This window comes from Pelodiscus sinensis, chromosome 4 (assembly GCF_049634645.1).
Source record: "Pelodiscus sinensis isolate JC-2024 chromosome 4, ASM4963464v1, whole genome shotgun sequence".
NCBI classification, from domain to species: Eukaryota; Metazoa; Chordata; order Testudines; family Trionychidae; genus Pelodiscus; species Pelodiscus sinensis.
Window position 1 is genome coordinate 45,248,227 of NC_134714.1, and position 16,105 is coordinate 45,264,331.

General features: G+C 39.0%; 2 protein-coding genes across 7 annotated transcripts in view; one reads left to right on the forward strand and one right to left on the reverse strand.

The window, feature by feature from the left end:
• FBXO33 (F-box protein 33) overlaps window positions 1-16,105 on the forward strand; it is a 106,236-nt gene that overhangs the window by 86,784 nt on the left and 3,347 nt on the right. The gene's annotated exons all lie outside the window — the stretch shown is intronic.
• Window positions 1-16,105, reverse strand: part of MIA2 (MIA SH3 domain ER export factor 2) — a 68,952-nt gene that overhangs the window by 48,554 nt on the left and 4,293 nt on the right. The window contains exons 3-6 of one of the 6 annotated variants that reach the window (XM_006117716.4): window positions 13,170-13,256; window positions 7,199-12,812; window positions 3,470-3,700; window positions 3,277-3,374 (exon numbers count right to left, since the gene is read on the reverse strand). In XM_006117716.4, the coding sequence (XP_006117778.3) occupies window positions 3,277-3,374; window positions 3,470-3,700; window positions 7,199-12,812; window positions 13,170-13,256 (6,030 nt within the window). Of the gene's footprint in view, window positions 1-319; window positions 485-3,276; window positions 3,375-3,469; window positions 3,701-7,198; window positions 12,813-13,169; window positions 13,257-16,105 lie in introns of those variants that run through there. The other 5 variants (XM_006117718.4, XM_006117719.4, XM_006117720.4 and 2 more) reach the window with 5 other exon arrangements.

A 16,105-nucleotide genomic window follows, 5' to 3' on the forward strand; every position in this document is an offset into this window, starting at 1 on the left:
TCCAGAGATTGTTTCAGTGCTGGAAACTCCTGTTTCAGGTGGAAGTGTTTTAATACAGTTGACTTGGCATTTATAACTTACAATATGCAAACAGAAGCCTTTCATCGCAAACTTCACTCACCTTTCAAACATTTAAAGAGGTATAATTCAGAAATAAAAAGTTAAGGAAATAAATGAGAGAGATCATGACAACAGTACTTAGAAGTATTTCCAGGGCAACGGATCAATTATTCCATTTTGATATGAACGGTATGGCATTCAGTGGATACAGAACCAGTCTTTTCTTAGCTAGATTATAACTACTTGTACAGAAACTTACCCCTTCCTTTGTTTTTGATGTTTCCATTTGTGAATCAAATATTGTAATCACATAACAAAAATGTCTATAAACATTATAAGCATAAAAATAGCTCTAGTTTCTTAAGGAAAGTTCCTGATCCAGTCAGAGACACATCCTGCACTGGTTGTTTCCAAATGGACAGAGATCCTGTTTTGACATTTCTGCAGTCAGGCAAGGGGAGGCCAGAGGTGGATTAATGACTAACAACAAAGTTTCTCGTTTCATGGCTCCTTTCCTTTGTAAATATATATTAATTCACAATATGTATTTTTTAAATTATAATGCAAAGAAATATTATATTTGGAAATCTAATATATATATATATTACTCATTTTTTCATAAAAGATAAAGTACACCATTTAACAGCTGTAAAAAACTGACTAAATTGTGGACCAATACCACCTATTGGAATTACACACAAACACAGAGGCTACAGAAAACATTGATAAGCCATATCCTAGCTACGTGGCATTATAATTTTATTTATTTCATTATTAGTGCCACTTGATTTTTATATTCCATTATGATTTTTAAAATTATAATTGTTTGTAAATCCCAGCTTCTAAAAAGTTTGCATGCAGCAACATATGCAATTTGCATGTTTTAGTGTGAAAATCTAAGAGGAATGCAATACAAAGTTGCTGTTGGTACCTTATAATATACATGAGAATTTGAAAGTAGCCATTTTCTTTGTACTGAACAGTAACAATTTTAATTTTAACATGGTCTGTAATATTATAGTATTCCTAATGTGAATACTTCTATGAACCCCAATTGACCATTAAAGTCTTAATTTTTAATGAAAACAAATTATTCATGTTTCTTTCTCATGGTTTATGTATTTGCCAGAACACAGTGGAATAAATGATAAGCATATACTGTAATTATTTATCCCAACATGTTTCAAACATTAAGACTGATTATACCTCATCTGAACCTCAGACTTTTTTGGTATATGACCTTTCAGATATGCTTCCTGTATTTGTGTTTCAAGATTCCAATGTTTCTCTGCCTTCCTTAACATCCTTCTGCCATCGTTTCTAAGAAATTTACACCCTCTTTACTTTGCCCCTAATCCTATTTATCAATTTGAACCCTGTCAAATTCTCACATCCTCTCTTTCCTCTGCCTCTCCAGACCTCCTTTCCATCCCTTCAGTTATCCCTGTCTTCACCCTCTTTGTTTTGTTTCTCCCAGACATTCCTTTCCAAGTGCCCCATATCTCTGCCTACCACTTTCACCTTCGTTTTTCAAGCCTCTCCCCACAGTTCACTTTTTTCCCCTTCCCCCAATCCCCTTTGTTTCTCCCATTTTCCATCTCCCTAGTGGTACCAATTTTCCATACCTCCAGGCACAACCGGTACCCCAGAACTCCCCTCCCCAATACTCCTTTCTTTACTGGTGCACTTCCCTCCTCTACGAGATGTTACCATTGCCTCTCTCATCAGCTCCATAAATTCTACCTTGCGCGAGCCTCCCAATCAAGTTTCCCCAGACCACCCGTTCCCCACTGATCCCCATTCTCTCTCGCGAAGAACCTCTTGGACCTCTCCCCACTCCCAGCCCCACCCCCGAGTCTGTCCCCCAATTCCTCCTTCCCACCTGTCCAGTGATCAGACCCAGTATTTCCATGTCCCTCCCTGTACCATCTGCCTACTTTCCCCCACGGTACTTGTACCCCTCCCAAGCTCCGCTCTGTCCCTCCCCTTTTGCCAAGCACCAGCCAAGCACCCCCTTTCCAAAGTCCCTTTCCAATATATCTTCCCCATGCATTTTCCCTCTCCAATGTCCCTTTTGTGCCCCCACCACCTCTTGCCTCTCTTTCCCCTCCCCTCCCCTCCCCTCTTCCTCGGAGAAGCAGCACGAGTTGCCGTTGCTGCTGCTGGCAGCCGAACAGGAGACCAGCAACTAAGTCACAGTGCCTCCCTGCCTGTCCCCTACGCCAAACTGACACGGAGGGTGGAGAGTATCCAAACAGGGAGGAGGCTGAGCCAGCTCCCAAGTCTAACTGTATGGGGACACAGCGGCCCCGACGTCCGGAGGCTGCACTGCAGCTGCCTCTTTCCCTCTCGTCTGTTCTATCTGACTGCACATTTTGATGAGGAGGGTTATGACTATCTTTTAAAATCATCTCTTGGCCAGCATCTAAATGTGGCCCGTGTGCCTTCAGTGGTACTTCTCCCAAGTTTGAGAACAGTTGATTTACTCTATATACTAAAAGAAGAAAACAAAATCTATAATAGCACAACTTGCTGATGGAGATTTTACATTTGTAGATTTTACAGCAAATACAAAATTATAGTTCCCATATCCATTGTGCCTTGCATTTTATATTATTTTATATATTGTGCTAACTTTTGTACATTGAATATGTTCACAAGAGGATCATGTTATGTCACTGTAGTAACTAAATGTTTAAATTTTTTGGTTCTGGTATTTTTTGTGTAAAATCAAAATCACCAGTACAAGATTGAAGTACCATTTTTTTTCATTCAATCTCCAACCCAATCTAAGGGAATTTTACCAATGATTTAAATGGGAGTCGGAGCAAAAATAGATAAAAGATGCTGGTGTGTTTAACAAGTATTTTTTTTGGCTATTCTATAAATGCGCATATGAATGTACAGGCACTAAATACATTTAGGAGGATTCTGCAGGAGCAGTAAGGGGCCAAATTAAACAGGAATTAATGTGGTATTTCCTGCTTCATCCCCATAACAGTTGGGAATCAAGTCTCCTTATGGACAGGTTTGAAAATTCTGCTCTCCCTAATTGCTTCTTCAGCATAAAAACAGGCCACACTGAAGATAATCTACCACAATTTTGCTATTAGTTCCAGCTCCAACTCCAGAAGAGTTGCAGAACCAACAACAACAGAACGAGGCTCAATTCCAATTTCCCTGTGTTGTTAAAATATTAAAGAAACAAAATCTTACCTTTTTGCTAACAGTTGCCATTGCTGAAAATACAGATTGTACAGCATCACCAACATCAATTCCATTAAAATGTAGGAGAATCTGATATATCCAGTCTTCTGTTAATTTATAAGGAAATAAAATTATTTGTATTTATCAAACTATCTTTTTAATAACTCATTTTTATTTTCAGATCAAACAACTTCATACTTACCATTATTAGGAATATAGTTTTGAATCAGGAAAAATATCTGTGATAAAGGTTTTTTAGCACCTAACAGAACATTTTTTGCTGAAGTGTACATTTTCTCCTGAGCATTTACTGGAGCAATTGTTGTTACTTTTGATTCATGTTGGTCACTGTTATGTTCTTTGTGCAAAGCTGTATTCATGTTATGGTCTTCTCTTGGAGCTTTGTCTGATAATTTTCTCTCATCAGATATATCTGGAAATAATTATGAAGTGGAATCAGTCTTCTCATCAATAATATTTTCTGCATGTTACATTTTTATAAGATTATTTCCCATTGTTATTATTTTGGTTTTTGATTTCCTCCTAATTTTTAAAGTCAGACTCTAGAACAAAGGTCTCAAACTCTCAGTCTGGGGCCCATCTGTGGCTCTAGCACTTCCCCAAACTGACACACAAAATATTTTGAAAGTTACCTAAGCAGGCCCACATGGCTGGTGGCCCAGGAGTAGGGAGGTGTGGAACACAGGTACTCACCCTCACACATGGTTCCCAGCAGCACCCTAACCCCTAGCACCTCACATTGTCCCAGCTGCAGAAGCTGCCGCTTGGTCCAGGAAGCTGTGCTGGCTGCCTCTGCAAGAATGAGAACCACACTGGCAAAGGAGCCGCTCAAGCTGCCCGCTTCTGCAGCCAGCGGCGTGGGGCTGGTGGATTTCACTTTTGATTACCCTTGGCAGGGGCAAGGAATCCTAGCACAGGGACATGGATATTAGCAAGACGGGAGCAGGAAGAATTCCAGTGTGCAAATGTTAGTGGAGTGGCATCCCAGCATGAGGATACAGGGTGTTAGGGTTAGGACTCACTTTTATGTCTTTCGAAGGATCCTGGTCTCTGTTTGGGCTCTGGACACAGAGGGAGAAACTATCTACTTGTAGTTACTGTACTGACAACCCCAAGCATTCAAAACTCATGAAACAGCCTGCCCTTCCACGCCTCTCAAAAAAGAAAATAGCTTCTTGAAATCTCAAATAAAATACACATGGGGATCTTTTTATTTGGCATCTGGTGTTTGAGGTCTTTGGCTGAATTCAGGGCATGTTTTCTAGCTTTTCTCCACATATCATGAGACTTACTCAAAAAAAAAAAAGAAAAAAAAAAGAAAAAAAAAAGGCTGTGTTTCTCTTGTAATAGCATGCACCAACAAACAAAATCTACTAAATCAGAGCAATCGCAGTTGACAGCAGTGCTTGAGGCATCAAGTAGTGGAGTTCCCAGATCTGGCTTAATTCTAATAACATGGCTGGGACTTTCCAGGGGACAAAAAAAGCCCTAATTATCAGGAGGTTTGTGAGCATATCAGGAGAGTTGGCATCCCTGATATCTAGTCAGTTTCACTAAAAGAGGTGTTAGTTTCACAGCTTACACTTATGGATAGGATGGCTCTGCATGCATCTTCCTTGGGTCATAGGGATGTGCTGGAGGCGTTATGGAGTTAGCAGCAGGAAGCCACTCTAACCCTGCTGCCTGCCAGAGATGGGGACAGAAGCCACAGGCAGGTTTTAAATAGCCCAAAGGTAGGAGGCAGCGCTCGGGGATGCATGTGTCTGGGAAAAGTGCAAACCAGCTGGATGGGCCAGAAGACATGGGGGGAAAATGCAGAGACTCCTGCCAAAAGGGAGGCCTACTGGCCCACTAGAAGGATTTGAGGACTGACACTGGCCCTAAGGTAAAATGAGTTTGTGACCTCTGTTCTAGAATGTTGTCACTGGCAACTGCCAAAGACACTCTCTCCCCTCCCCCAAAAAAACACTAAACAAATGGATTTGTTTTAATGATTAAAAAGGTTAATTTTCTGATGTCACCATATGACAAGATGATATAATAAGTAACCTGACAGGAATATAAGAACCATTGTCAGGACAAGGTTATATTTACAAAAGGTGTATTATAGCACTCACAAGCTTTAAATCTATATTCTAAAATACATTTGGCCAAATTCTGGTCTCAGAATGGGGCTGCACAGATGTAACTAGGCAAAATTTGTATTACTCAGATGTAATTAAGGTCAAAATATAGTTCAATATTTAGAAAAAGTACATTTTGTCTTTGATCAATACTGTTTGGAATACTCTTCCAGAATTGGTCTCTATTTTAAATTTTATGTTCTGATATCAGAGAGGAAAAGTCAAGGAAGAGAACTGTAATAGCCAGGAAAAAATAATTCATAAAGGACTAAAGATTAACTATTTTCCATTACATTTCCTTGTAAAGGTTATATGCATAAAGAACAAACACAGACATGTTTGTGAGCAATGAATGGTAGTAGCACACAACTGCACATATTGAAGTGCATCACAAAAGCTCATATAATTAACAAAACTGCCACTGTAATAAGATTAACTCAATTTTATGGATAATTTCATAATCTTGTGAAGCAATTGGAAATTACTGTATGTCACCACTCTGCATTATATTAATATATGATGACAGAGAAAAAATGACTGGAGTTATTTGTGCCATCCTAAGATTTGATTTCTTCAATTAACTCAGTGATTTAGACTAACCAAGCAGAAGAAGGCATCAAAAAACAAAATGTTTCCAACCACAAAAAGGAAATAAGCATTAATTATTTTTTCACGGCAGCTCTGGAAATACAGCTACTATATAAAAATACAATGCAGCCAAAATTAGTAAGCTAAGGAGAATTAGCAATGTGCTAGAAACAAAGGATTACCATTAATTATAATTAAGTTTATTCATGTAAAAATGTTATACATTAGAAAATACCTTAATTGGGCCATGTTTTCAAAGCCTTTGTTTGGCTACTGAAACAGCACATGCATATGCCCCTGTTATGCATAGATTTTTGTGTAACGCAAAACTTTGGATTTGTATGTAGTTATATCTTTAACTACCCGGTCTGTAGGCACCACTGAGTGAAAAATATTGGAGGTATGAAACTGTGAGCATAATTTTAAAGGATATAGAATATTTGATCCATTGGGCCAAATTCATTTTTGGTATAACTTCACTGGCTTCAGTAGCTTTATCTAATTTTTGTCCTATTATAAAAACTACATTAATCAATTACGTTAATATTTTACTTACTTTTTTAGAATAATCATTTAAATGATGGTAACACTAGTCACACAAATATGATACACTTTGATACTTCTTAACAACATTAATGAATACTGGAATCAAAATATGCAGTGGCATCAAGAGTTTGATTACAATTGGTTTGATTATAAAAAAGAACCATGGTAAGGTAGTTTTAAATCTCCCTTTTGAAATCAATCAATCACCAGACTAAAATAACAGCCTATGGTGTGAAGTGTAACAACAGATAACCTATTCTAATACCCACTGAAATAAACGGAAAGACTCTCATTAACTTCAGTGAGATTTGGATCAAGCGAGAGAACCTAAGGAAGACGGACCACCTCTGGATTAATTATGAATATTTGATCTCTTAATTTTAGGTGGTCTCCATTTATTTTTAGAAATACCTTAGCCGTATTTTGTATTACATATTGATGTCCATAACCTGTAAGTAGTATGATATAAGGAATCATATATTCCTCAAAGAAAGTGTTAAATAGCTGCACTATAATCACCTGTTAATAGTTAGTATCTAAGTTCACTAGTGTTGATCTGAACAAAGTGTCACACCTGTCCTACATTTTTCTCACACAAAGCACGCATTGTTCTTGTTATATCACCGCTAATTAGTAAAGCAGTAGTCCAGTACCTGATTCTGAATTTTGGGTTTCACACTTCATTCTGATGGCTGACAGAAGATCTTGTAGCTCTAGAAGAAAATTCATTTTTTCCTTCATACATTTGTCATAGCCAGTGCCCAGATTATGTTCCTCTTCCACAGAGACAATCACATGTTTATTCTGTATGAGAGTGTCTTCACATGTAGAAGTAGTGATATCATGCTGCACTTTTTTAAACTGTTGCTCTAGCACCAACAGTTTGTTTTTTTCACACAGATTTTTTAAAGGTTGGTTCACTTCTTGAGACAATTTTGAATAAAGTTGGTATGCAACAAATGGGTTGGATGTATCTGTGTCCCCTTCAATTAACCTTTGGACTTCTTTCCTTATTTTCTGTGACACAGACTCTGTCTTCCAGACTATGGTTTTATCTGTTTCCTTGTTGTTTGTTCCTGTTTCTGATGTAATAATATTTTTTTCCTGAATGCCATGTTGTTCTTCCTCAGCTCTATCTTTTGGCATTTTTATATGATCTATGTTTAAGTTATTGGTAGCTTCTGCAGTTTGAACTGTGTCTTTCTCTTGTTCAGATTCATTTTCCTTTAATTCAGTCTCTCTTATTTGCATATTATTACATTCTGCCTTTATCTCATCTATTCTAATATCTTCCCTATTTTCATTTGTGTCTAGGCCAGGACTTTTATGTTCAGAATTTCTTCTAAAGTCACCATTATTATTTTTACTAAACAAACTTCCAAGAAACATTGAAGTTTTTGTAAAAATACTACCCACCGTCTCCTTTGTCACTATACCATTTTTATCATTTATATTTTGGGAGTCTGTTTTTCTCTGATCTTCAGTATCTTTTTTTCTTTTTTTCTTACTATCTCTTGCTTTTTCAGCAGTAGTTAATTTTTCTATATGATTTAAGTTTTCATTTGGAAGAGTATCTTCCCTGTCAATATGTCTTTCATTGTTCAGATCTCTACGTTTCACAGCATTTAAACTGAGTGTATCCAAGCTCTTTCCTTCACTTTGTGAAGGAAAATGTTCTGCTTGCTTGTGTGCTGAATTATAATCATGCGGAATATGTGACAAAGGCTTGTTAGGAGTAGAACCACCATGATTTTTAAGAGGTGCCTGACTTTGCAATTCTGTATGTTCAAAAGATTGTAAATGTAATGGTAGGTTTATTTTTTCAGAGTTTTCAGCTATTCTAGATTTTTCTTGGAATAAATGCTCATCTCCAGTAAGTAGAATATGATTGGATTCTGCAGTTGCTTTTACTAAACTTTCTTCAGACATTTTCTGAGATTCTGCTACATCTAGTAACTTTGATGTTACATTGTCATTTGAATGATGATGTGATGATCTCAGGTATTCAGATTCATTTTCAGTATTGATGCTTTCTGTATCTTCATGATGACTTGAACTGCTGGACTCGGGTACTTCTAAATTTGACGATATGTAAGACTCTTTTATTGTATTATGTAGCACCTGATTTTTATATTTCTTACCAGAATCTGAATCAGTATTATCTCCAGTTCTATATTCTGATATCAGAGTCTCATGTTGAGAAGATGAATCATCCATTGTTATTTCTGTTGGCTCTTTCTTATGATGTTGTATATGCATGGAAATTTGTTGAGATTGCTGCTCTTCTTCTGGAAAAGTATCAGTGCTAGCATCAGGTGCTATAATTTGTTCTTGTAAGACATGTTCATTATGAATATTTACTGTTACTGAATCATCACGCATTCTAGTATCATCAGAATGTTGATCAGAGGGATTTGAAATAAGTTCTCTTTTCTTGTATTCTTCATATATTTGCTCTTGTGGAAATAGCACAGAAGATTGTGGAACTTCATTACCTTTGCTTTGCAAACCATACAGTAAATCATTTAAAGTGTGACTGTCTTGCTCAAGAACTGCATTTTCATTTTGTATTATTTCCTTAGATATTTCCTTAGCTACTGAAAGTGTTTCTTGGGTAGCCAAAATATTTGCTCTTTTTTCATACTGGGGTTTATTTGGCTCATATGTTTTTATCATTTGCTCACTGTCTTCTAGGTTGTTTCCACCACTCTCTGAAACATGTTTTATTATGTCTTGGGAAACCTGACTCATGTCTTTGCTATTAACTACAATTTTGTCTAATACATCATCAACATTTGAATAATAAACATGATCTTTTATGGAATCTAGTGATACATGCAAACTTTTGTGAGAATAATTTTCAGTATATTCCACATCAGTAAATTCTCTTTCTTCTTCAGAATTTAAAGTAATATGTTGTCCCCATACTTCATTATTTAAATGGTATTTTGATGATTCATCAACTTCTAGAGAAGATAATTGGTCTGAATCTTGAACTTTCTCTGTGTTAGCAATGTAATCAATGTCACGTTCATGACCATTATCCTCTGAAAAATTTTCATCTGTGTAATCTTGCCTTTCTTCCTTTTTACTAGTTTTTTGTGGATTAGAATAAGAATCTTCATAGAATGATCCATGTTGCTCTGGTGAATCTTTAATATTTAATTTGGATTCTACAGGCACCTGCAGCTCATCTTCTAAAATAGAAAATTCACTTTTCTCTTTTATATTAGAAAATTCCTCTCTTTCATTACATTTAGTATTGTGTTCCTTGCATTTTAGATATGTAAATAAAGGGTCTACTCTGTGTTCTAACTGGGATTCTGTAAATGAAAGAAGTGAGCTATCATCTACTAATTTAGTCTCTTTCATTATGTTTTCACCATCTTGTTCAATATTTTGCACTGTCAACGGAGAAAATAGAACACTTTCTTTGGCAATGTCTGCATAATTTTTCTCTAGTACTTGCTCATTAATCTTCTGATTTGTTTGGACTTTAAGTTCAATTTCCTTGTTTCCTAGTAATATTTCATCGCCATCTGTAATTTGGCCATTTTCGTCACTGAAGCTCAGTATCCCTGATTGCCTTTGCAGAGAATGCTCATCTTTGGTTGCAAAACTCTGGAACCTCAGTAAGTGTTTATAATGACTAAAAGAGAAGACAGACTGTGGCTCTTCAAACTGGTCTTGCTTTTCTTTATCTAAATTATCATCTGTGTCTAAATCCTGAGATAAACGAGAAGATAAAAGCTGGGCTGCAATAGATTCTTCTGTGTCTTGAGAAACAATATATTTCTGTTCCTTTCGATCATCTGCTATGTCCATATTAAAATCTATGTTGCCAGAGTTATTTTCATACCAACCTGCCTGGTCATTTTTTCTCTCTGATTCCTCTGTTATCTCTTTTACTTCAGTGCTTTCTATTATTTGACTTTCTGTACTGTAAAGCTCAGTAAGTTTGGTTTTGTCTGATATTTCTTGAGTAAGAGGTGACTCAGCTTCATTTAGGATTTTCTGGCTGTTCAGAAGATTATCTATATTTGCTAGCAACTCCCTAGAAGTTGGTGTTTCACATTCTGAATCTACTGATTCTTGTTCATGTGTTTTCAGATTATTTTGTTCTTCATCTTGCATCGTTTCAACTATTTCTCTTTTTGACTTCCTCTCTATGAAAGTTTCAGTTTCCTGTCGTTTTAAAGAATGCATTTCTTCATTCTTATCTCCTCTGTCCTCTTTATGTTCAATTGGTTTCTCTTTTGATAACACATGCTGTTCACTAGAATAAAAATCTTCACTTACATATTTATGTTGTACTGGTGAAACTACTGTATTTTCTAACTTTAAATCTAAAGTTACACACTGATGGTCTTTGAAGAGAGGGACATCACTGTTATCTTTTATATTAGAAAATTCTTGTCTTTCACTATCATCAGAAATGGGTTCTTTGAAGTTTGAATAGCTAGTTATTTGTGAGTGTTGAACTTGGGAGATTTTAGGTTCTAATTGGGATTCTACAGATAAAAGAGGTGAGGTATTGCTATCTTTTACTAATCTGGCATCTTGTATAGTTTTTTCATTACTTTGTGCATTACCTTGCATTGCTAATGGGGACAACAGAACACTTTCTTGAGACTTTGCTATATTTCTCCTCTCTTGCACATTCTCACTAATCCTCTGATTTGCTTGCAATTTCACTGTGGTTTCTTTACTTCCTTGTAATATTTCATTATGATTTTCTGATTGAGAGAATTCTTCACTAAAGTTCAAATCCACCTGTGCACTTTGCACAGATTCCTGCACTTTGGCTGTTAAACTGTGAAAACTCAGTATGTTTGTAAAATGACTAAGTGAGAGAACAGACTGAGATTCTTCAAACCTGTCATGTTCTTCTTCTGAATTTGTAGCAACAGTGGGGTCTAAGTTCTGAGGTGAACTGGGAAAAGAGTCAGGCTGGAATGTAACTGATTCCTGTGTGTCATGAGCAACCACAGATTCCAGCCCCTGTTCACTATCTAATGTGTCCCTATTAAAAGTAATGAAGTTACTATATATATTTTCATACCAACCTGACTGGCCATTTATGCTTTTTGACTCCTGAGTAATCTCTTTAACTTCAGTGTTTTCCATAACATGAGTTTCTGATACAGGGTCTTGTTCTAAACTGTAAGGTTCAATTAGTTTGTCTTTGTCAGCTATTTCTGTAAAAGATGACTCCGCTGCATTTTGGGGACTCTCTAAGTTGAGAGGATTATCTTCATTTACTGGCAGCTCCCCAGAAGTTGGTGTTTTATTCTCTGAAACTAATATTTCTTGTACATAATTTTTCTTGTTACTTTGTTTTTCGCTTATTACTTTAGCTGTTTCTTTCTTCAGTTCTCTGTCTAGCTGAGATTCAGTTTCTTGTGGGCTCAAAGTCTGAATTTCTTCATTCTTACCTGTTGCAACCTCCATTTCCCTGCTTTGTCCCTCATTTGTTACAGGGTTCTCTTTCTTAGCATGCCCAAATGTTAAAACATCACTTAAGCCGAAATTAAGCCAGCTCGATTTGGATACTTCACTGTCACTCTTTTGCTTTTCTTCCATTGAAGTTTCTGCAGCTATAGTTCTTTCTTCAAATTCGGAATGTGCAACATTATTAGAACTGTCATGGATTTGTGGACTATTTTCTTTGTTCAGCAAAGTAAGATCTGAATTCTCTCTACCAAAATATAATAAATCTGTCAGTCTATTCTGAAACCAGCCAGAAGGCTCTGGTTTAGCCTCATCATTTAGTTCTTTCATGTCACTTCCATCAGTTATGGCCATTTTTCTGCTTCTGAATGTATTTTCTTCTACAGATTCAGTAATTGTTACCAAGGCTTCGTCATCTTGTTTACTTCCTAGGCCAAACCATCCGACAACACCAGAAACAGTCCAAGTAGATTGTATTGGAGCTGGTTTCAATGGGTAACTGCTTTTAGCTTCTTGCAGAATAGCATCATCTTTTCCATTCTTGCTCTTTATGGACAATTTATTGCTGTCAGTCTTCTCCTGCATGTGAAGGTCTTTGAATTTTCTGGCTAATTCATCACTTTCAGGAACTGACTCAATTCCATGTTCCAATTGGAAGGAAATACTGGTCTGTTTTTGGAGCTCACCTTCGGGCACCTTTAATTCGGGTTCTGTGTCAAAAAATGGATATTCACTTTCTTCATTATGTTCATGCAATACACTATCTTTGTTTTCCAAAAGGTATTCACCTCCATCAAGACAAAGGAAATCAGTTTCCTAAAAGAATAATATTCACCTTTTTATTATGTGCACAAATGTTTGTATTTTGTAATCAAATAATATACTCATTTTATCTACTCTGCTTCTGTACAATATAATGCATGTATAGCCTTGTACGAGGAAATATGAGTAATCTGGTTATTCCTCATGGCACTAGTTGTCTTACTTGATATAATATTTGGATGCAAACTTCTTAACAGAGATCTGTATCTGAATATATATAAATGGTAGAATAACAAGAGAAACACATACAGAACAAAGAAGACTTGTAATGACACCTGAGTTTCTACCCATGTATCACAGAATTTCAGCTGGTCATCAGTATACCGGGATAGACTGGTGATATTAGTTTACCTTAGTTGGCACTTCTACTTCTTGTGTAATAAAAACTTCTTCAATCTGAACTGCATTCTTTGGAAAATATCCAAAATCCTTTCCTTTCTGTAAAAACATAAATGGAAGGACAGTATTTAGCATTTTATTATACAGGTTGTGCCTCGATAAACTGGAGTTCTCTGGTCTGGCAATATCTGTGGTCCAGCAGGACCACAGATGTTCCAGATTTAGAGAGTCCCCACAGGCTTTGTGTGTGGGGGTGAGGGGTGGGGGAGGACCCTGGAGCTCAGCACAATGCAGGCAGGGGCCAGAAGCCTAAGTGGGCTGAGGGGGGAGGAAGCTAGGAAGGCAAGCATGACACCTAACTGGGCTGTGGAGGGAAGAGGGTGGGAAACCTGGCACATGCGACCTAGCTGGGCTGCCCAAGAGAGCTGGGGAGCCCAGCACATAGCTCAGCTGGGCTGGGGGCGGGAGAGCCAGGAAGGCCGTGGCCCAGCTAGACTGGGATTCAGAGGGTAGGGACAGGAAGCCCAACTCATGACCCAGCTGAGCTGCCAGGAGAGCAGGGAAGCCTGGTGGGGTAGCAGGGCAGGGGATAGGACCAGCAGCAAGGAGGCCAGAAACGACCTCCCTTGGTTTGGCAAAATCCCTCATCCAGGAACAGTCAGCCCTGCGGGCGCCAGGCCAGAAAGGTCCAACCCATATATACAGATGATGTGTTCATCTAGCATCGTTTCACATTAAGAACTTATGAGCAAATAAATACTTATATAAGAGCCCTCTGAAGTTGACATTTATACCCATTTTGGTCAATTGAATCACTTCTTCACAAATGAGATTTTTCTCCATCACTTCCAAAAGAATAAGACACTACATATTTTATGTTATGTTTTCCATCAGAAGTGATGCATTGGAGGGGGACTCATGGGGTCAAGTGTTCCCCAGATTTCCATGAGCACTGAATTGCCTTACCACAAGGTTTGCTCTGCTTGGCCTGCTGAGGTGGGAGGAACTCTATCCATAGGACAGTTTAGGGCAGCTTCTCCAGGCCCTACATGGATGGAGCTCAGGGCAGCCCAGAGAATTACCTGGGGTGGCAAGGTAGGTCTGTCCCACACTTACCACATCAGTAAAACAGTGCACTGTGGGCTGGAAGATGGGTGGTGGTCTGGAGTGGAGCAGGCTGCTTTGTAGCTCCACCTCTTGTTGCTGTGGTTAGTGCAAGGGAGGAGAGTCCCAACCCCCTGCTGCCATCTTATGCCAGGCCCCCCAGTTATCCCCCAGCTCATATTGCTTGGGGGAGGAGGGCTTCAGACAAGCGGTGCACTGGGAATAGGAGAGGTATGGGCAGGGCTTGGGGAAGGTGTGGAACAGGGATGGGGCAGGGAGACAGAGCAGAGGCTGGGTGGAGCGGCACCTGTGGTGGTGGGGAGGTTGCCCTGGGCCTTGCACCCGAAGCACTGAGGAGGGGTTGCCCAGGCATCTCTAGGGACAGCCCTGGATCTATCATTCCCATACTGCACCCTCCCCTCCCGCCCCCAGTGTTTCTGGTTTGCATGACCTCTCTGCCTGGCAGCCAGACTTGGGCAGAAAGCAGAATAGGATGGCGCCACTTCTCCTGCTGGGTGATGGTGGCCTGTCTGAGTCACTGCCTCTGTGCAGTATGGTAGTGCCTACATTTGGGGATCCAACTAGGGAGGCAGTGGTGGCCCATGTGGCAGTTAACCCTGGTAGAGAGGGAGAGTGCAGCAGTCCCAAGATGGGCGCAAGGGAATCCACCAGGATTGGATTCCCTGTGCTCAGCCTGAGTTAGGGACTCAGCTTAAGTGAGGTGTCATTGAGGGCATAGGAGCTTCAGATAGAAACTTTGCTGCTGTGCGCTATTTCCCCACCTTCCACCAGGGGCTGGCCCAGAGTTCCTAACTGTCAGCAGGGGCAGATGACCGTTTTGCGGGGCCCCGGGCAGCAAAATTTCACGGGGCCCCCCTTTGTCACGGCGCATGCGCAGTGATGCCATGCGCATGCACGGTGGCGCCACAGCGCATGTGCGGGGCTTTTTGAAGCGCGGGGCCCGGGGCAGCCACCCCGTTTGCCCTGCCCTATATCCGCCCCTGACTGTCAAGGTGGTTGAAAGCACTGGAATGAATTGCCTCCGGAGGTTGTAGAATCTCCATCACTGGAGATATTTAAGAGCAGGTTGGATAGACTTATATCAGAGATGATCTAGATGGTGTTTGGTCCTGCCATGTGGGCAGGAGTCTGGACTTGATTTCTGGAGGCCCCTTCCAGTTCTCATATTCTATGATTCTATGAAGTTACATGCTTCCCATTCACGTAACTCCAGCCCCCAGGAAACAATGAAATTGGGATGTGGGGTTAAAAGGGATGTGGGGTTAAAAGTTTCCTGCACCAAGAGGCGATGTGTGGGGCAGTCACCTGCCCATCTCTGCAACTTTTAAATTATGCCCCCTCATTATCAACAGTTACATCTGTTTTACACTTACACATTACTATTGAGAACATGTTTTGTTGCGGTATCAAAACATTAGCCTGGATACCGCTTCAATTCATATATTGTTATATGTACTAATGATTTGATCCCATTCCCACTAAAATCAGTGTCAAAACTCTCAGTGACTTAGTCAGACGAAGTTCATTTGCTCATAGCACGCTAGAAACCATACTCTTCCATGTGTCTCAGATTCACAAATGTAATGTACTGTATACATTGGTTACCTATTACCAGCACTATCTTCTCTGCAAAGTATGTGATAGGGAAGTAGATGAGAAATTGTTATGAACCATGTCAACAAGATGTACAGCATTATCTAGTAATCTAGCTACCAAACCTGTAACAAGCAAAAGCACTATGTTTATATAATTGAAAATAGGCAATTATATAACCTGCTACTTTTATCATTATAAACCCTGTGCTGCTTTTGGAATTATTCTGC